The sequence below is a fragment of the Monodon monoceros genome, unplaced genomic scaffold (assembly GCF_005190385.1).
Source record: "Monodon monoceros isolate NGI ecotype Baffin Bay Population unplaced genomic scaffold, NGI_Narwhal_1 Super_Scaffold_1, whole genome shotgun sequence".
Lineage (NCBI taxonomy): Eukaryota > Metazoa > Chordata > Mammalia > Artiodactyla > Monodontidae > Monodon > Monodon monoceros.
In genome coordinates, this window is record NW_021703765.1 from 769,560 (window position 1) to 791,618 (window position 22,059).

Consider the following 22,059-nt stretch of genomic DNA (forward strand, 5'->3'; position numbering starts at 1 on the left):
CTTATCGATGAAGCACAAACCCAATTTGCAGCCACACGAAGGACCACCTCACAGTTTCGGGAGCCACGGAAGGCTCCTGCCAACAGCTCATTCCTAACCTTCTCAGCTGACGCTTGGGCCACTGAGATGTCTGCAGACTGCCTTCCTCCCCTGCCTCTGACACCGACAGGAGGTGCTCCACAGATGGCGTTCACCTTGGGATTACTGAAAAGGGCCTGGAAAAAATTCTAGACCAAAAAATTCAAAAAAACCTCTGCACGGCTTCAACATCAGAACATGACTTCTAGCATAAAAAGGCCTTTTAGAAAATGAAATGCAAAATATTTTCTCTAATAAATTTTATATAACTTTTCTGTGATTTAAAAAAAAAATCTCAGGAACCAAGATTATTTATTAAGCTAAAACCTTAAGAAGCGATGTTCTTGCCTTTTAAAAGCAGCAGAGTGAAATGTGGGAAAAGTGAGACTTTGTCTTTATGACTCTGGGCAAAAACCACTTATCCTTACCCTGAAAGTAACTCCAATTCAACAAAGAAAAATGGAGGAGCTACAGAACAATAAACCCATTATTGTTTAAAATGCAAAATAAAAGCTAGCCTTTTAAGGACAAATAATGTCACAAAACCTTTACTTACTGATATCAAACAGCCAGAGACACAGAGCCTTGAGTTTACTGTGTGTTCTCAGGCGTGTGCTTTCTGTTTGTAAATTAAGATGAAATAATAGGTCAATATCACTCTAGGACCATTACAGGCAGATTTAAAATGTCCACAAGAGGACTTCTGGTCCAGACCAGACCTGCTTCCCCCGGATAAGCACGACCACAAGCTCAGGAATGGTGCAGGAGGTGCCCGCAGAAGGCCTCTGGAAGGTGGCAGGAAAGGCAGCTGGTGGGGGCCAGGCCCGAGGATGAGCCCAGGGCTGCATCTGGCATCCCTGCCCCCAACCCTTCCCCTGCTCAGTGTTTCCCCGCGGCGCCCGTCCATGCGGAGGTAAACGCCTGCACTCCGTGTCACTGCTGTGTGTTCTTGTAAGGACATGCCACAGTGTGCCGTTGTCCTGGTGGTGACTTTCTCTGTGTCACATCCGGACCGTTTGTTCTTGTGGCCAGAACATCGCTGTGAACATCCTGGTACATCTCCTGGTGCAGATGCTTCTTTAAGGAACAGACGCTGGGCTGAAATGCGCAAGACCCGCTTTACAAGGCAGTGTGCCACGTGCCGCTCCCACCAACAGTGAGTAGGACTTCCCCATTCGTCCTGTACTTGCAGACACGTCAGATTTTTAATGCAGGAGGAATGACACGTTCATTGCATTAAGGTGTCCTACTCACGAGAACAGGGTGTCCACCCATTGAATTAGGTCTCTGTAAAAGGTCTTTTAAAATTTAAAAACATACATCCGCATGGTTCTTACCCATTTCTTGTTAAAATTTATTTCTAATTACTTTATACTTTTTTGTTGCTATTCTAATTGGCATTTCTAGAATTAAGTGTCCCAATTGTTGCTGGTACAGAGAAATGCAGTTTAACTTTGAATACTGAGTTGATGTATGTAATTGAACTCTTACAATTCTAGACATTTTCCTGATGGTTCTTCTTGGTGTCTGTGTAAAAAAACCATTGAATTTGTTTTCTTTGGGAACAGTTCGCCTGGTTGAATTGGACTTTGATCTCATCTTGGTGGCTCCTGGTTTCTGATTGTATGTATCAATAGAGGCCAGGCTGCCTGGTGCTGTAGCCAGGGGCTCAGGGCGGTCCTCTCTTGATGATGGGCAGCCTCATGACTCCCTGTATCTCGCTGCAGATCCAAGTTGGCTAGGAATTTAGTATCTCCCCAGGACTCTGTTTTGGAGACATTTTCGTACATTTCTGTAGGATCTCTTCATGAGCCATTTTGAGTTTGGGTTTGCTGTGTTCCTGCTTCTCCATCAAACGAATTCCAATTTCTGGATCATCTAATGGCACTTTTGCTTGATTTCTAGTATCGTTAAAGATTTATCCTTTAAAGTTTCTCCCATTCGTGCAGTGAGTTGGGAAGGCATTTTCTCTGTCTACCTTCTTTTTTGTTTTTTTTTGTTTTTTTTTGCGGTATGCGGGCCTCTCACTGTTGTGGCCTCTCCCGTTGTGGAGCACAGCTCCGGACGCGCAGGCTCAGCGGCCATGGCTCACGGGCCCAGCCGCTCCGCGGCATGTGGGATCTTCCCGGACCGGGGCACGAACCCGTGTCCCCTGCATCGGCAGGCGGACTCTCAACCACTGTGCCACCAGGGAAGCCCTCTGTCTACCTTCTTGACCCTGAGGCCATCAAGTTGTTATTTCTGAGTTATTCTGATTTATGGAGCATTACCTTACGGGTCAATTCCTCAATGTCCCACCAAGACAAGTCCTAATGAAAACCAAATACGATCCAACAACTGGATTTTGACTGAACTGCAGTAAACTTACAAATTCCTTATGAAGGCTGGCTGCTATAGAATACTGAATTTTCACATTCGGGACACGGTACACCTCTCCACTAATGCCAGTCTTTTACGTTTCTCGGTCAGGTCTGGTCACTTTCTTCATCCCCAAGTTTATGCCCACATGTTTTACATGTACTTGAGCTATCGCGAATGGGACCTTTCTTCTTCAGTCTATTCTACACATAAGGGAGCTATTTTTACTGCTATTGTTATTTTAATTTGTAAGCTGTCACTTTACTGATTTCTTATTTTTAGCAGTTCATTTCCTTGGTTGATCATTATATCTGTAAATATGTTTCTTCTTTTGGTTGTGGACCTTCTATTTCCTGTCTCACAGCAGTGGCTGGAGTAATAAATGTTAAATCAAAGCATGGTACAGATTAGTCTTTCTTCTTCCTGACTATAGTGAGGACTCTTCTAATATTTTATTAAAAATAAAGTTTTTAATTTTATTCAAGACATATTTTCTTTACCGGTTATAGAAATATTCTTTTACTTCTGGTTCACTAAGAATTACTAGGAATTTACACCATGAATCAACAAATCAAAAAGGGATTTTAACCCTTAGATATGGCTCTTGTTATAGTTCTGGATTCAATTTGTCTTTTACTTAGTATGTTATGGATTGACAAGAATTCTCTGATGAAAGAAAGAAAAAAATGAAATAAGGACAAAGAGAATTTGGAGCATGCAAACTTAGGGTGGGATAACTCATTTGTGGTGCAGCTCTTTAGGAGAATGTCACTGTTAAAATACCAAATTCACATATCTTATTGTTATTTTCTTCTAATAGCTCATAATTATCATTCTATAATAAACAAGCCCTTTTTGCTCTTAAGAAGCCAATAGAGAGGTGTTAATACAGGTACTTAAAACAAAAACACAACTGTAAGGCTGTAGAAAGTTCAAAATACAGAAATACGTCTTTTAAATCTGTAAGAATGTCACATTTTGCTAATTCTGATGATACTCTTACGTTAGAAGATGAAGATTAGCTGGAGGCCAGTTTCAAAGGCTGAGTCTGGGGAGTTTCTTTTATTTAATTTAATTAATTTATTTTTGGGTCTTCGTTGCTGCGCACAGGCTTTCTCTAGTTGCGGCAGGCAGGGGCTACTCTTCGTTGTGGTGTGAGGGCTTCTCATTGCGGTGGCTTCTCTTGTTGCAGAGCACGGGCTCTAGGCGTGCAAGCTTCAGCAGTTGTGGCACGCAGGCTCAGTAGTTGTGGCTCGTGGGCTCTAGGCCCGCGGACTTCAGTAGTTGTGGCACGCGGGCTCAGTAGTTGTGGCTCGCAGGCTGTAGAGTGCAGGCTCAGTAATTGTGGCGCATGGGCTTAGCTGCTCCGCGGCATGTGGGATCTTCCCGGACCAGGGCTCGAACCCGTGTGCCTTGCATTGGCAGGCAGATTCCTATCCACTGTGCCACTAGAGAAGTCCCGAGTCTGGGGAATTCTAACCATGAATTCAATACTCTGCTTCTCAAACTCGTGCAGGTGCACGCACGCGCGCACACACACACACACACACACACACACACACACACACACACACCATAAACGTGTGTGGGCACAGACACGCCAGGATCCCCCCGCCACTAGATGCCTCCAGAGGTGAACGCGCACACAGCGGTACCTGTCTTGTCGGTCAGCAGGTACACCAGGCGCCCCAGCTCCTCCGGGATGGTGCTGGTCCGGACCACTGTGCCGGGAATATTCTCATCTTTCATAATCATCCACCCGTAGGCGGCTTTGCCCATGTCCAGGTTCACACGCAAACTGCCAAAGAAAACCCATCGCAGTCATTAGTGTGATCCAACACCTCACGTCCAGGTCTTCCATATAAATTTATTTACTTAAATGCACTGTCTTTAATTTACATGGAATAAACAGATCATATTGGATTTCAGACTTTAAGATAAATGAACATGTTGACATTTGAGTCAACAGGCGTCTTTTCCCACGCCCAGAGCGTGTCGGCAGATGCCGGTGAAGCAGGTGCCCCTACTCGGCCCTCCAGCCCGGTTTGCGACGGCGGCCGGACCTGGGAAAGGTGGACGCAGCGCAGCTCCCCATCCAGGCTCAAAGGGGAGAGCGCCATGTGGAAGGAAGTCGCCGGCCTTCCTGGGAATCAACATCTGAAACGGGTCGGGATATCTGGCCCGTCATTTTACAAAAGCAAAGAAGCGTCCCCAGTGTGATGAGCGCCCTGTGGGAGAGGAACAGGCTCCGCGGGGAGGACCGGGCAGGCGGAAGGCCCTCTGAGCGCGCGAGCCCCTGGGCCAGGCCCTGAGACCAGAGGACCAGAAAGGCTGAGAGTGGGGGGCGGGGCCAGCCCGCCTCGCGGAGCCTGGACTTCAGGGTCAGAGCCACGACCCCCGAGCCGGCTGAGCCACGGCCCAAATTACGCCTACGGTGGACCCGCCCGGCATGCACCGTTCTGCTGGGGTGACGGATGTCCACGGCACCAGTACCTGTAAGCTGCCCTCCGACACAACACTGACCGTCTCCTTCCACCGACCAAGAGCCGCTGTGGCCCACCCGTGCCAGGTGTACACACTGATGTTATGTAATTTGATGAAATGGGATTATTAACAGAAATCAAGAGATGTTTTTCCACTTCAGTGAAATGGAATGGTTTTGAAAGATTGGATAGTGATGAATTGTTTTAAAAAAATATTTTTAATAAGGTGTGGGTGAGACAAAAAACATGGAACTTAAATCTTCGGGAAAATTCTCACCAGACAGATCTGTAAAATCACTTTCCCTCCGCCGTAAGGAAATCCAAAGTGGAAATTATAAACCATGCACTACGAATACCTCTTTGTATGAGGAAAACGTAGATTTTCAAAACATACTTACAAAACATACAAAAAAGGGCCAGAGCTCTACATTAACAGACTGTTGAATGAACATACATTTCTATGAATTCATGTAAAACGTAATGTAAACACATATGTGTATGATTTGTCGAAATTCGTTTTTCTCGTTGACCCATTTTTAAGCAGCCCCGTTGTGCAGGACGCGGGCAGGTGGTCCAGGAGGAGGGCCTGCAGGACACCGGCTGAGGCGCTCCGCCCGGGGACTGCTCTGCCCTGTGCAGGGTCCGCTGCCCTCTGGCCTCAGCACCCCTGGGACAAGCCTTCTGCGGAGCCCATGGAGCCATCCAGACCGCAACCGGCATTCCCCGGCAGCCCGCATCCAGAGTCGTGCTGCACACGCCTGTCCCCCTCGCGTCTCCCCACACACTCCCGTCACCTTAGACGTCTACGTGTTACTCTCTGACCCAACTTTTCCCCGTGATTCTTTCTCCAAAACCCAAATTCCACATACACAAACTCCCCACGTCTGAAACCTGTTCCCTGGACACCCTCGCGATACCACCATCTCCCACGGGGGGGAAGACATTGTTCTGTGGACAGTCCATCGGGGTCCCGTGTGGGGCTCCAGACTGCTCATCCCTTTCCTGCTTCCAACCAGCAAGGGCCTGAATAAAAGCCCTCTTTCCTTTGATGCCTCTACCACACACCATCATCTTCGTGGATAACCACAAAGTTATTCTAAACACGAGTTCAGAATATTTAGGATATTAGAGAACTGTGAAACAAAACAGAAGAGCTTGACAACAGCAAACATTAGTGAGGATGTGGGGAACAAGTATTTTAATGAACTGCAAGGAGAAGTGTAACAGTGGAGCCACTTAGAGAGGACTTGGCGGCACGCAGTGAAATTAAGACCAGCCAGAGTGCTCCCGGCCGCGCCTCTTCCAGCCATCGGCCCACAGGAGAAGCCCCGACGTGCGCCCAGCAGCACGTACCAGGATGCCGCCCGTGCGGCACTGATCATGAAAGCATCCAAGCCGCCCAGCAACAGTATAGTTAAAATTGGGGCAATAGCAAACCGAGGTACAAATACACTTAACACAATCATATTTATGAATGTTTTAAAAATACACAAAACTTTATAATGTTCGCGGGTCCCACCATATGCACCAAGGCCATAAAAACATGAACAGAAAGGACCCACCCCAATTTCGGGAGAAAAATCACCTCTGGGGAAGGCAGGAGCAGAGAGAGGGAAGGTCCATGACTTTATGACATCTACCTTCTTAAAAAGAAAAAGGATCTGAACAAAGACTGAACATGTTAAATCTATGGCAAACACAAGGGCATTTGCCACTAGACTCTGGACCTTTTACTTACCTTAGAAATTTCATAAGTTACAATTGTATAGTAAGATTGCAACTTAAAACAAATGGTGGTCCATCCTACCTTGGACAGTTTTGTTGCAATCCTGCCTGAAAGCACAGGACTAGAATAGAGACCTTCCAAGCCTGGAATTCTGAAGAGCCCCCTGTAAGGACACGCGCTAAGAACGTACCACTGCGGGGAGGGCTGCTTGCTAGCTGTTCCCAGAGCAGCTCTCTCTATATACCAGGTGTGTCAAAAATGTTCAGCTGTGTCTAATTTTTTTTACACAGAATATTTTTATTCACAAGATTTTTATTTCATTTGATTAAAAGAACGCACAGGCATGAAATGCAAACCATAAGTGTGGCAAAAAGAGTGAAATCTGGCGACGAAAACCAGGAAATCCAAGACATCCAGGGGTGTGCACGTAGGCAGGCAGACACCCAGGGACGTGGAACAATACCGCACTGAAACGACAGGAGCTGGCACGGGGAAATGTGCCACGGCTCAAGCTAACGCTGAGATACCCCCAGGAAGAAGCCAGCACAGAAGCAGCCCATGAACCAGGAAGGGATCCCAGGGTTTCGGCGAAAAGTAAGAACCACCAACAAATGAGAGGCCCCTTAGCAACGGTGAAAACAGGGCCTAGATTTAGAGGTAAGAAAATTTCATTTCTTGAAGAGGCTAGAATTTGGAGAGCCAGTAAAGAAAATATCCAATCACAGTAAAGGAACCAAACACCTGGCGCAGGGGTGCAGGCGCCACTGTCCCTCAAGGCAGGACGCTGGGTGTGGGTGGCGGCTACTTTTACGGCAGGTAGGACACGAAAACGTGGGTGGGTGAGCGGCAGCCCTTCTGCACGCCTCCGAGGCAGGCTGGTGAAGCCCTTTAGTCAGCAAGGAGTCACTCAGGCCCAGACTATCACCAGGTAGAACAAGGACAGAGGAATTATACCTTTGTACATCACCAGCCGGGCCTCGTTCGTCCTCATTAACAATCAGACCTAAGACCACTCAGATAGGCTTCAAGTTCTACTGGGAAGTCTGCACCTGACTTAATTCTACCAGGAAAGCAGCAGACAGGACGGACCAACTCCATGTGGTGAAGCTGCTTGTGTCCAACCCTGCGACCTGCCTATTAATAAACGCACACTTGGAAGGCGATCTCCAGGAGTCAGTCAGCGAAGAAAGCCTGCAGGCGAGTCAGAGAAATTCAAATAAAAGAATCACAATTCATTTGTCCATAACCTTCACATCTTACAGATTATAAGACCTGTACTGGTCAGAAAGAAAATCTCTGACAGCGACACAGGCCTTGTAAAGCAGCCCCTCACTAGCTCTCGGCACTTCCGAACCCTGCTAGGAGGGTGAGGACACGGCCTGCACAAGGTGACCTGCGAGGAGAGCACCGCAGTCCCCGGGCCTCCCCTGCCCCAGGGGCACTGGTCCAGGACGTGCCATCGCCTGCACACAGCACCTGGCTTGTGTGAGCCCCAGGGGTCTCCCATCAGCTGTAGGGAGGCGCCCGGAGGGGTGGCCAGCCAGGAGGAAAGGCTGGCAAAGTACTGGGGAGTGTCCTGCCAATAGGCACTAAGTAGCAGCCGCCCAGGAAGAGTTCAGGGTGCTAGGAAGGTTGGAAGAAGAAAAAGAAGGATTTTACAGGACTCCTCTGGTGGCGCAGTGGTTAAGAATCCGCCTGCCAATGCAGGGGACATGAGTTCGAACCCTGGTTTGGGAAGATCCCACGTGTCGCGGAGCAACTAAGCCCATGTGCCACAACTACTGAGCCTGTGCTCTAGAGCCTGCGAGCCACAACTACTGAGCCCATGAGCCACAACTACTGAAGCCCACAGGCCTAGAGCCTGTGCTCTGCAACAAGAGAAGCCACGGCAATGAGAAGCCCGTGCACCGCAAAGAAGAGTAGCCCCCGCTCACTACAACTAGAGAAAGCCCGTGTGCAGCAACGAAGACCCAATGCAGCCAAAAATTTAAAAAATAAATAAATAATAAAAATAAATAAATTTAAGGAAAAAAAGAAGGATTTTACAGGGACTTATCTGTGATTTGGGTGTGGTCATAAGACAGTCTCCAGGAGTCAGGGGATAAAGTGAGAGTCAGAGTCACTTGGTAACATGCAGGCCAGATGGCCAACGAACGAGCAGGAGCCTGGTGGGCACAGAGCAGGGGCAAGGCCTGGGCGGGGCATGTGACCCCTGTAAAGACGGCCCAGCTGGCTCCTTGGAGTCGGGAAGACAGGGCTCTTCTCTGTGTGCTGTGGTCTCCTTGCAGCTTTTGGTCGAATTACTTTTGAAGACATCAGCCTGCCTCAGGGATCTCAAGGCAAGTGGGTTCCTATCTGCAGCCGGACGGGCCTTTCTCAAGAGCCTGCAGTCTGCACTGGGCACGGGGCTGAGCGGGAACCAAAGGAGCATCTCTCAGGTTCCTCCAGGTCGTGCTCCTGAGATCCGGGCCAGAGAGGGTTTACTAATACAACCACTGCTATACAGAACTGTAAGAATATAATACTTCATGAAATACTACATCACAAATCAATACCACTGGAATAGTTTAGGTTGACTACAAACCTAAATCCCCTCAAGGAATGTATAAAGCAGTAATTACTAGTGAAAAAGGGAATGGAGATAACCTTCACGTTCAGAAAAATAAAGCAGAACTACTGCAGAACGCAAGTTCATGGTTTACAAGTGAAAAACTATTAAAAGGAAAAACACCTTCAACTAGGACAATAATACCATACAGGTAGGAAGTAGAGCTTAAGTTTACTCTGATTCACATGGTACATCTTGATCAAATGTTAGTACAGGGCTTCCCTGGTGGCGCAATGGTCGGGAGTCCGCCTGCCGATGCAGGGGACACGGGTTCGTGCCCCGGTCCGGGAAGATCCCACATGCCGCGGAGCGGCTGGGCCCGTGAGCCATGGCCGCTGAGCCTGTGCGTCCGGAGCCTGTGCTCCGCAACGGGAGAGGCCGCAACAGTGAGAGGCCCGCGTACCGCAAAAAAAAAAAAAAAAATTAATACAATAATTTGCTTTTTAATGCAAAAAATTTCTAGCTCAAACTTCAAACACCAGGTTGACAGAGTAATTATCATCACCATATTTAACTTACTTTTTAGTAATGTTCTAATTTTATGGAATTTAAAAACCCAGACCTCTATTCGACTAGTACTTTATAGTTACATGATTTGTGAACAAAAAAATATATGTTAAGCCTACTATTTTGAGTATTACAGTAACAGATTATAAAGTAATAGATACCATATATATATTTAAGCTAAATTATGTTGCTAATTTAGCAACTGTGAAATTATCTAGAGACCTACTCCAAATAAGTGGAAAAGTCATTGCAAGTTTAGATGGTCAGCTGAACCAGAGGCACTTGTGACCTCTACTGTTATAAAATAAGAAAAATGAAATAAACCATCTTCATGGGCCAGGGTGTTCAGGGGTGTCACCAAGAGGAACATGTATGAACCTGCTTTACACTACAGGAAGAAAGCACAAGGTTAATTTTAGAACATAAGATCATCTTAATGGTGGCACTTCCTTTTCCAAACAGTCTCATCTTACAGCTACAAAAGTGTCTGAGGAGGTAACCTGGACCCTGAGTAAGTGAGGTGTACTTTGCTAAAACATGCAGTGTGACCCCACTGGCGCCCCATGAGGCCTGCTACATTTCAACTTAATTGGTTACAATTAAACCTGCAGCATTTATCAGAACCAGGTGAAACAGCCCCAGCTCACACCAGGCTCCACAGGGAGTGAATCTACCTGAAATAATTCGCACGCTTTCCTCCGAAGTGAGACGTATGTTTGGATCCTAGTCTGAGCAAAAGAAAAGTCATTTAAATGACAAGTTTTATCTAAAGTAATCAAAACCTTTTCCTGTAAATTGTCATTTAAAGGAAAAAGCACAGATGCTATTTTATCTGAATTTCCCCCCCAAATTTTTCATTCTGTGATTCTTTAAAATTTTCATGACACCACCGATGGCAAGGGATGGTTCCAAAATGTTTTCACTAGGTGAATTCACCCACGGCCACGCACTGGGAAGGTAATATTCTGTTACTGGTTTGACCCTTTCTCCCGGGCTTCAGACTGCATATTCTACTGCCTACAGGGTATCTGACCTCAGATTTACCACAAATACCTTTAAATGAATATATGCACGACGGAGGCTAGTTTTCCCACTTCCTCCCCGTCCTGTGCCAAACAAAATAAGAGCAAATTTATGCTTGCTCAAGGAGGAGGAGACGCTTCTCCCACCAGTGACTGGTGTGATCTACCCGTCACCCAAGCCAGAAACTGGAAGTGATTCTAGGTTCCTTTTTCCAGATAGTCCACTCCTGTCACATCAACCCCCTAAATTCCCCTGAAGCTGCCGCACTGGGGGGAAGCATGGGTTAATGGAATTTTACAGGAATGATGTTACATATGACTTGTATGGATTCCTAATTCCCAAATGTACTAGTTCCATGATCTGCGCTGATGACAGCCTTGGTGACAGCACCTGGAAAATGCCACGTGTCAGCAACAGCGCATCAAAGCGGGCGGCTGAGAGTCGTGCTGGTGGAGCGGATGATCACTGGCCCTGAACAGCCAGAGAAGGTTTCACAGAAAAGGCAGAGCTGAAATGGAAAGCATGGGGGCAGGCAGCATGTGGGTGCCACCTAGGAAGGCAGGGGGTCAGCCAGGCTCTGGGGCTCAGAAGACATGGACGTTCCGCCACTGGCGGATCGGATATTCCCCCCAACAGGCTAACTGCCCCTGTGATTTGTATCCACTGCAACACACAAGAGGATAAACAAAATGTAGCCTTGGGTCCCAAGGAACAGAAAATCTAGTTAAGTATGGAAGGTAGTTGAAATTGGTAGAAGCAAAATTCTAAACCACATTATCAAGTTTTGGAGTGGGCGTGGGTGGACTGGGGATTCAAAATAAAGTAGTGTTTCAAAAAATAAATTGAGCCTCAGTGTTCAAGGTGGACGGAACCAAAGAAAGCCTGGAGGTGGCACAGGCCGTGGGCTCGGTAAGCACGGGTCCTGCAGTTCTGAGAGCGCGTCTCCCACGTCAGGAGGACGGGCACAAACCCAGAAGGTTCTTCAGGGAGAATCAGTCCATCTTCTCAGGTCCCACAACAACCAAATACTGATCAGAGGGTCAAATCTTGGGGTGAATGGAGACAGAGGAATTCAGGATTCTCCCAGCATTCACAGTGGTTTCAGGCCGCATTTGGGGGGGAGGGGGGGGCTTGCAGGGCTGTATGCGCACGCGTGCATGTAAAACATCTGTGTAGCAACAGTACAAATACCCACAGCAGAAATGAGGCCAAATAGTCTGTGTCAATTATGTGAAAGGGTAAATATTCCTATTAAAAATAGCACGTCTCTCAGTTTCTAAACAAATAAATCAATACACTAATTACAAGCAATTTAACAGATACACCTTAAAATGTCTCCAAAAGTCAAAGGATGAAGGAATAGCAAAAGGAAACAGGGCAAACATGCCAGATCCAGCAGAATCTTAATAACGAAGTTGATGGAGGGAAAGGCGGGGGCAGAAAGTCAGGAGCCTCCCCGGCTGCAGAAGCTCAGCTCAGCTCGGCTCTCGTCCCGAAGGGAACACTGCCCACGGCGAACCCACGCAGCGGGGCCCCAGGGCTGGCAGGAGGCGGCCCCGCGCTCTCAGAGCCTACCCTGCACGGCCAGTGGGTACGACCACCCCCGTGCTGGGCCTGGACAGTCCACACTGCATGCAGGCAAGCAGTGGCACCGGGAGGCTGGTGCCCCTCTCGGGAGTTTTCCTCAACGGGTTGGAGAGAAGTACTCGCTTTTCACGAGTGTAATTAAGCAAGCAGAGCGTGAGCCCGAGGCCTCCAACGCCATATGTGTAGCCAGGTGAGGAGGGCGCTGGCCAGAGGGAAGCAGAGTCCACAGGCGCGGCAAGAGCCCGAGGGCCTGCCGGGCTCCCTGTTCCAGCCACACCCAGACAGCAGCGGCCATCCTTCCCCAGGGGCTGTTCGGCTAGTCGTTATCCCCCTTTGCCTTACACTCACATCATCTAAAAACTGCATCAGTAGCTCTTTCATGAAGAAACACCATAGTCTAGTTAAAAGGCAAATGAGGTAGTAAATGTATTTGATAAGACGAAAGAGGTACTCAGCATTCTATTAAAAGCCAACACCAATTGATACAAGAAGCTGAGTGTAAGAAGAGCCAGAAGGACAAAGGCACCAAGAGCAGAGTCACGCTCCTGGCGCGCTGCTTTATACACAACTTCGCCCCATGGAGAAACAGGTGAGAACGCTTGAGGTGCAGAGGCTGGGAGACCTGCCCGCGGCCAGAGCTGTCATGGCATCAACGCAAGAAAGCAGACTCACACCCCCTGATTCAAGAGCCTGCAGTCTGCCTCTAAGACAGATACTCACTCTCCTAGATCAAGGGTGCTTTTTAATGACTTCTAACTTTGAAATAGTTTAGACTCACAAGAAGTGGCCAACAGGACAGAGAGTCCCGTGTGCTCTTCACTTGCTTCCCCTGAAGGTAACATGTTGCACGACCACTGCATGTTACCCAAACACAGACCTGATGCGACAATACGGTTAACTCAAATGCAGATTTGATCCAAGCTCTGCCAGCTTTACACACACTCTCTGCTCTGTGTCTCACGGAGAGACTCCCATCACCACCCTGTCCACCCGTCTCCCCCAGGACACAGACGTTTCCATCATAGCAAGGATCCTCCTACCCCTCCCCCTCGAGTCACACCTGTCCCAGCCCTACCCATGGCAACCAGTGATTTAGTCTCCACCGTTATACTTTTGTAACTTCAAGAATGTTATGTCCAAGTTATCATATGGATCAACAGTTTATTCCTTTTTATTGATGGATAGTATTCATTGTATAGATATGCTATAGTTCATTTATCCAAGTGATGTTTTTTTAAAAGCCTTCATTTCCCAGGTTTTCTATGATATAGTTGTATTTTGTTGTTAAAAGAAAGCTTGGTGCATTCTCAAGAATAAGGTTTATCATATTTGAGACCTCAAAATTTTAGGTTAGGAAGTACTGCCATGGAAGTTAATCAAATTTGTATAACTTCCTTCACACAAAAATTGCAGGGAATTCCCTAGTGGTCCAGTGGTTAGGACTTGGCGCTTTCACTGCCATGGCCTGGGTTCAATCCCTGGGTGGGGAACTAAGATCCCACAAGCTGCAGAGCACAGTCAAAAAAAAAGAAAAATTGCAAAAAAGTTCTGTGACCTAGGGTAATGGGAGGTATTTTATTTGAACCAATGTTCCCACTGAAAACAATAAGAAATACTGTATAATTTTTTAAAAAATTCTTAAAAGAAATAAAGAACTGAGTAGATAGTGAGAAATTTCTGGACTAAATCCAAATCAGCTACCAGAGAGGTCAGGGACGACCACACAATCTCCTTTGCCCTGAGAGCACACGCCCTCCCCAGGAGTTTGGACTTGCTCTTCCATAGTCCACCTGTGCAAGGAGCAAAAGTAAAGACCAGGAACATCAAAAGGTGGAGGTCCAACAAGAGGGCCTCCTTCCCATGACGGGCGGGGCCATGAAGGGCTAACTCTCAAACTTAGAGAGAACCTGGACCAAGGCACCTACATGTGGAGATGGAGCCAGGCTCACATTTCCTGAATAATTCAGTAACTGTGAACCTTGAACTTGGATGAAGATGTTCCAAGACAGGCAGTACCTCCAAGTACACAGTTCAGAAGCAGGGTATTTGTGTTGGAAAAACATATTTTCATCCTTTATTTCAAACGATTCCTATAGTTAGCTTTTTAAATATAATTGCAAACAAACAAACAAAACCCAAATAAACCACAGCACAACACAACAGCAAACACCACACAGTACCCAGTCAAACAACATACCACGAACAAGAGCCACAAGGAAAAAATACAAAAGAACAAAACTGCGAAAGGCATCAGATATTACACGTGACAGACACAAACTATAAAACACCTGGATACACATGAACAATTAGAAGAATACTTGCACGGAATAGGCAAATATAAAAATGAAGCAGTCAATGTGATATAGAAATTGAATAAAATTTTTAGAACTAAAAGAATACCAATAACTGAAATTAAGAAACTGATTGGTTTAATAGCTGATTAGACACAGCCAAAGATGAAATTAGTGACTTGGAAGACAGGGCACTAGGAATACTATTTATTAATAGAATAAAGCACAGAGACAAAAAGGTGGGAAATACAAAAGTAAAAACAGGAGAAACAAAGGGTACAGTGTGGATATCTAACCAACCTTGAAAGATAGGTGACAAAATAGGGCAAAGGCAGTATTTAAAAAGACAAACTAAGAATTTTCTTGGATGAATGAAAGAAACCTATCTACAGATTCAAGAATAAACATTCATCTAGATATTATATCAGAGAGCAGGACACCAACAACAGAGAGGAAATCTGAAAGAGGCTGGAAGGGTCACAGGGGAGTAAGACTTAAATGACAGCTAGTACACAGCAGCCATGGAAGCCAAAAGAGAGTAAAATAATCATGACAACTTAGAAATCTATACACAGGTGAAGCTATTTTTCAAGAAGAAAAGCCAAGCAAAAATCTAGAGAGTTCCCAACAAAGACCAGCACTAAACAAAAACTAAAAAAAAAAATTTCTGACAGAAGAAAAGTTATTCTACGTGGAAGGTGTGAAATGCAACAAGAAAAACAAAACATGGATAAACCAAAATTAAGAGGGAATCTGTAGGAACTTCCCAGGTGGTCCAGTGGTTAAGACTCCACACTCCCCATGCAGGGGTTCCAGGTTCGGTCCCTGGTCGGGGAACCGGATCCCACATGCATGCCGCAAACTGGGTGTCTGCATGCTGCAACTAAGAAGTCTGCATGTCGCAACTAAAGATCTCTCATGCCGCAACGAAGATCCTGAGTGCCACAACTAAGACCCAGCACAACCAAAATAAATAAATAAATATTTTTTTTTAAAAGAGGGAATGTGTAAAACAGTAATATTGGGCTTCCCTGGTGGCGCAGTGGTTGAGAGTCTGCCTGCCAATGCAGGGGACACGGGTTCGAGCCCTGGTCTGGGAGGATCCCACATGCCGCTGAGCAACTGGGCCCATGAGCCACAACTACTGAGCCTGCGCATTTGGAGCCTGTGCTCCGCAATGAGAGGCCGTGACAGTGAGAGGCCCGTGCACCACGATGAAGAGTGGCCCCCGCTCGCCACAACTGGAGAAAGCCCTTGCACAGAAACGAAGACCCAACACAGCTATAAATAATAAATAAATAATTAAAAAAACAAAAAAACCCCAGTAATATCTTGGAGTTTAAGAATAACTACAATTAGAATAAATGACAAAAATGGATTAAGTCAGAAGGGGTAAATGGAGTTAAACACTTCTAAGGTGACATGCAAAGGAAATGATTACCTTTAGACTTTGAGAAATTAAGAATGTTTTTAATTTCTAGGATAAATACTAAAAGAACAGAAACTGTTTATAAAACTTACAAACTACTAGAAAAAAAGTGGAATTATAAAAAATAATAAATAAAATGGTAAGAAAGGAGACAAAATATAGAATAGTTAAGTCACATTAAAAGCACAATATAAAATGATAGATTTAAACTAAAAATATAACAGTATTACAATAATTGTGTATGCACTAAATAGTCAAAAATTATGGGAGTAGATAAAAATTAAACTTTATGCTATTTACAAGAGACACATATAAATACAATTACACAGAAAAGTTGAAAGTACAAAGATGGAAAAAGACATGCCAAGCAAATTAAAGCCAGCTGGCATTACTATATTAACATAAAACAAAGTAGAATTTAATGCAAAAAACTTTAGTGGAGATAAAGAAAGTCCCTTTGTAATGAGAAAATGCCTAATTCAGAAGAAATATATAGCAATTTAAATTTGTATACAAGAGGGAGGGGATACGGGGATATATGTATACATATAGCTAATTCACTTTGTTATACAGCAGAAACTAACACAACACTGTAAAGCAACTATACTCTAATAAAGATGTTAAAAAAATGTGTATATAGTCAATGCCAAAGTCACAAAATATATGATACCAAAAACAGACAGAATTCCAAGGAAAAATAGATGAATTCACAATACTGATCAGAGATTTAAACACAATCCTCAGTAACTGTTAGAAAAGAAAGAACAAAATCAAGCAGGGGTACACAGAAGCTGAAAAACAAGATGAACAATCTTGACCTAACGGACATATAAAACACTGCAGCCAACAATTCAGATTCCATGTTCTTTTCAAGCACACAGCGAATGTTTACAAAAACCAACTAAATATCAGGCCCTACAACTAGTCTCAACATATTTCATAGATCTGAAATAATGAATGCTATGTTTTCTGACAACAATGCAATAAGTCAAATATGAACAAAGACATACTTAGAAAAGTCAAATATGGTTGTAAACTAAGAAATAACTTTGTAATAACTATGGGTCAAAGAAGAAATCACAGTGGAGATTTAAAAATATTCTGTAGTTGACAATAACAAAAACACTATACATATGAAAACTTTTAGGATGCAGCCAAAGTAGTACTTACAGAGAAATTTATAGCCTCAAACTGCATATATTCAAAAAGGGGAAAAACCGTGAAAACTAGTGAATTAAGCATCTATCTGAAGAAGTAAGAATAATACAAACCAAAGAAGGTAGGAGGAAACAAATAAGGTAAGGTAACATTAATAAAACAGAAAAATATTATATAGCATAGAAAATCAATAAACTCAACCTTAAGACTGCTAAAGTTGACAAACCACTGGAAGACTAATCAAGAAAAAAAAGAGAAAGGGCAGAAATAAGTATCAAGAATGAAGATCAATATCACAGATCCTACATATAAGAAGAGATAACAAGAAAACACTATTAACAAAACTTAATTTAAAAACTTTGAGGGCTCCCTGGTGGCGCAGTGGTCAAGAATATGCCTGCCAATGCAGGGGTCACAGGTTCGAGCCCTGGTCCCAGAAGATCCCACATACCGCGGAGCAACTAAGCCCATGCCTGCAACTACTGAGCCTGCACTCTACAGCCCACGTGCCACAACTACTGAGCCACGTGCCACAACTACTGAAGCCCATGCACCTAGAGATCGTGCTCCACAACAAGAGAAGCCACCGCAATGAGAAGCCCTTGCACCACAAGGAAGAGTAGCCCCTACTCACCACAACTAGAGAAAGCCCGCAGCAACAAAGACCCAACGCAGCCCAAAAAAAATAAATTAAATAAATTTTTTTAAAAACTTGAATATTTAGGTACAGTTGACATACTTCCTTAAAACCGTAACTTTTCCAAAACTGACTCAAGAGGAAATTAAAAGCCTGAAAGCAGCTTTTCTAACTCTTTAAAGTTAACTGTTTAAACTATAACTAGTTAAGAAATATATTTAAACTAGTAAAGAAATCAACTCTGTCAAACATCTTTCCACAACAAAAAGTTCAGGCTGACATGGCCTCCTTTGATGTAAATATGTCCAAGGAATAAATAATTACAATTTTAAACAAAAATATTTTAGAGAAGACTCATCAATATATTTTATGAGAATAGCATAATCTTGATACTAAACACCAAAAGAATGATGTGAGAAGGAAAGTTATAAGTCAATCTCACTCATGTAAACCAATGCAAAAATTTCACAAAAATTACAAGCAAATGGAACCTAGTAATACATGAAGGCGTATTATATACCATGACCAAGTTGTGTTTTTCCCCCAAAAGAATACAAGGTAGGTGTAGCATTAGAGCTCCACAGCCCTCTGTCTGGCCCATGCCAGCTCTGGCCTCTGAGTTATTCTTCCTTTTCCAAAACGCAGCACATGTTTACAGCTAGGAAGCTCTATCAGCCCATTTTCAGCCTGCAGAATTTGGGATTCTGACAGGCTTCTTACCTTGTCTTGTCTCTGTCCCTTCCAGTCCAAGCTGGCAGTGTTACTGCTGGTATAATATTCTCAAAACCTCTGTGGGGCTCTCGTGTGTGTCATGGGGGTCCACATGTCCACACAAAAGGTTCCTCCACAGGTCTTTGCTGGACAACCCCATCTATTTCTCGCTTCTGCTGAGATGGCTAAGTGGGTCCATGAGTACCACACCTAAACTCTTCAGCAAAAGGCTGTCCAGTCACATCCTTGGACTTCTCTCCTGTGCATGCTTTCCAAACGCTGAATCTTCTAATATTAGCATCTTCTGCAACCTGGATAGGCTGAAAATTTCCCAAGCCGTCAATGCCTAAATATCATTCCTAGGTCTAAGTAAGGTTGAAAGAACTCTTTTCCCCAAGCATGCTTCCTGGAAAATGAGGGCTTACTGAAAATATCTGGTAGGTTAGCTCAAACTTGTAAAATGTCGCAGAAAGGGCACCTGACTTGTAAATAACTTGACAAAAATCTCCTAAGAATCTTCCTTCAATAAAACTTCAGGAAAGTTAATTCCAACTTTGGAAGCGAATTTTGTACCTGTGTAGATAACGTTTTCGACACTCCCTTCTTGGTGTACTGACCGAGCAGAGCTCTGAGCAGGGCACCAGGCGCTGCCCCGGGCAGATGGTGGAATGTGCGTGTGGGCATTTCCCTAGCAAGCCTCCTGCACACCCGCTGATCCGACTGCCCGACCTACAGAACATGAGAGGAAAACTGCCTCCCAAGCCACACAAGCTCTCATGGACATGAGCGTTTACACAAACACACCCTATTGGCAAGAGGTTCTCAAGTGTTGCTCGGAAGGAACGCGCTGTCGCCTCGTGGAACACCATCGTGCTTGTACTGCCCACATCCGCCGCACGTGGGTAAACCCTTCCTGACCCAGCACTGGCAAGACGGTTGTTTCTGACCGACTAGACTGTTACGCAGCATTTTAATGCGTTCGCGCAAAGAACATCGTCATTGGAGACACGTAACTGCAAGCTGCTGGCCTGAGGGGCTCTGACGTGCCCTGTAAAGCGTTCTGATCGTTTGCTTTGTGCTGTCAGTGACACAACCATCTACGGAACATACATTCATTTTAGAGTTACAGGAGTTATGTCTTGTACTATTTTCCTTGACAGACAAAGTAAACTGGATCAGCTGACTCAAACATCTTTAATTCTGTAGAGAATTTCTATGAAACAGCTTTTCTTCCTTAAGCTGGAAAAGCCTTTTAAGAGCGTTAGGTCAGACAGATGTAGAGAACAAACATATGGACACCAAGGCGGGGAGTGACGGGCGGTGGTGGTGGTGGTGGTGTGATGAACTGGGCGATTGGGATTGACATGTAGACACTGATGTGTATAAAGTTGCTGACTAATAAGAACCTGCTGTACAAAAAAATAAATAAAATAAAATTCAAAAAAAACAAGAGTGTTAGGTCAGTAGAAGAAAAAGCACTTTACTTTTCAGAATTGTGTATTTTGCAAAACAAAAAAATTTTTAATCTATCCTTTATTAAATGCAGAAGCGCATTTCATAAATACTAAAAGTATCGCTACTCATAGTTTAATGGAAACTTTGCAATGGGAAAGCAAACTTGGTTGAGTCAAATGTAAGGCTTAGGCCCCTAAATCAGTGCCCTCTATACTTTTTACGTTTTATGGTTTTCATCCCTCTGCTAAATCTGTATAATTGCATCCTCAGACTGTGAAAAACAAGGAAAAGTATCGTGCTGAAGTAGGCATGAGATATTATGAAGCTAAACAGAGGTACAGTCATAATTCTGTCTAGTAAGTCTCTCCAAGCTTGACTGAATATGTTACCCTAAATAGAAAATTGTTGATGGAAAAACTAGAACAAGCCAGATTTGCAGAAAGCCTTGTACCTTTCTCATTTTGTAATCAGACTTTTTTTGTTTGGCCACACCATGCGGCACGTGGGATCTGAGTTCCCTGACCAGGGATCGAACCTGTGCCCCCTGCAGTGGAAGCGCAGAGTATTAACCACTGGACCGCCAGGGAAGTCCCATATAATCAGACTTTTTAAAAGGATATACAAAGCATGCACTCCGATGTTCACTGCAGCACTGTTTACAATAGCCAGGACATGGAAGCAATCTAAACATCCATCGACAGATGAATGGATAAAGAAGATGTGGTACATATATACAATGGAATACTACTCAGGCATAAAAAGGAACGGAATAGTGCCATTTGCAGAGATGTGGATGGACCTAGAGATTGGCATACAGAGTGAAGTAAGTCAGAAAGAGAAAAACAAATATTGTATAATATCACTTATATGTGGAATCTAGAAAAATGGTACAGACAAACTTACTTGCAAAGCAGAAGTAGAGACACAGATGTAGAGAACAAACTTAAGGTTACCAAGGGGGGGAAGTGGACGTGGGATGAACTGGGAGATTGGGTTTGACATATATACACTATTGATACTACGTATAAAACAGATAACTAATGAGAACCTGCTGTATAGCACAGGAAACTCTTAAGAAGAAAAACAGGATATACATACTGACATTGTCAGTTTACTAAAGAAAGAAGTTAAAGAGAATTAAAAAAATAAAGAGAATAAAGAGAATTAAATAAAATATTAAAAAAATAAAAGTTGAATATTGTTCAATGGTTTCTATCAGTTAAAGATAGAAGTGCCCCAGAAACAAGAAGGAAGAGAGTTCTTACTTGGCCTTTCGCATCATACAACAGAAATAGTAGTGAGGTGACATCACATAACATTTCAGAACTGATACAAGCAACAGAAACGAAGAAAAACAAGATTAATGAAAGCAAAGGAAAAAACCCTGGGAATTCCCAAGAAAAAAAGATGTGCTTAAGAGATATGGGAATAGGAGCTGTCTGTTGGCAGCTGCAGAAGGACATGCGGGAAGGACTGGGTTAACAGCTAAGATGGGCAGTGCTGACCCTGAGACTCAGCCCCAGGAGGCCGGCTGAGCTGGCACTGGGTGGGGCTCGCAGTGGGGTTCACATGGGGCTGCGGGGTTCACACCAGGCTAAGTGGAGTTCACACCACGGGGCAATGAGATTCACACCAGGGTCAGTGGGGTTCACACCAGCGGGCAGTGGGCTTCACACCAGCGGGCAGGGGGTTCACATCAGAGTCAGTGGGGTTCACACCAGGGGGGCAGTGGGCTTCACACCAGTGGGCAGTGGGGTTCACACCAGGGTCAGTGGGGTTCACACCAGGGTCAGTAGGGTTCACACCAGGGTCAGTGGGGTTCACACCAGCGGGCAGTGGGATTCACACCAGGGTCAGTGGAGTTCACACCAGGGTCAGTGGGCTTCACACCAGGGTCAGTGGGCTTCACCAGGCAGTGGGGTTCACACCAGGGTCAGTGGAGTTCATGCCAGGGTCAGTGCGGTTCACACCAGGCAGTGGGGTTCACAGCAGGGTCAATGGGGTTCAC

General features: G+C 44.8%; 1 protein-coding gene across 16 annotated transcripts in view; it reads right to left on the reverse strand.

Moving 5' to 3' along the window:
• Positions 1-22,059, reverse strand: part of ATP9B (ATPase phospholipid transporting 9B (putative)) — a 217,961-nt gene that overhangs the window by 55,691 nt on the left and 140,211 nt on the right. For all 16 annotated transcript variants that reach the window (XR_003794415.1, XR_003794414.1, XR_003794417.1 and 13 more), the window contains one exon: positions 4,092-4,234. Coding sequence is in view for 9 of the 16 variants with exons in the window: in XM_029228447.1 (XP_029084280.1) it covers positions 4,092-4,234 (143 nt within the window). In the remaining 7 variants the exon portion in view is untranslated. The remainder of the gene's footprint in view (positions 1-4,091; positions 4,235-22,059) is intronic.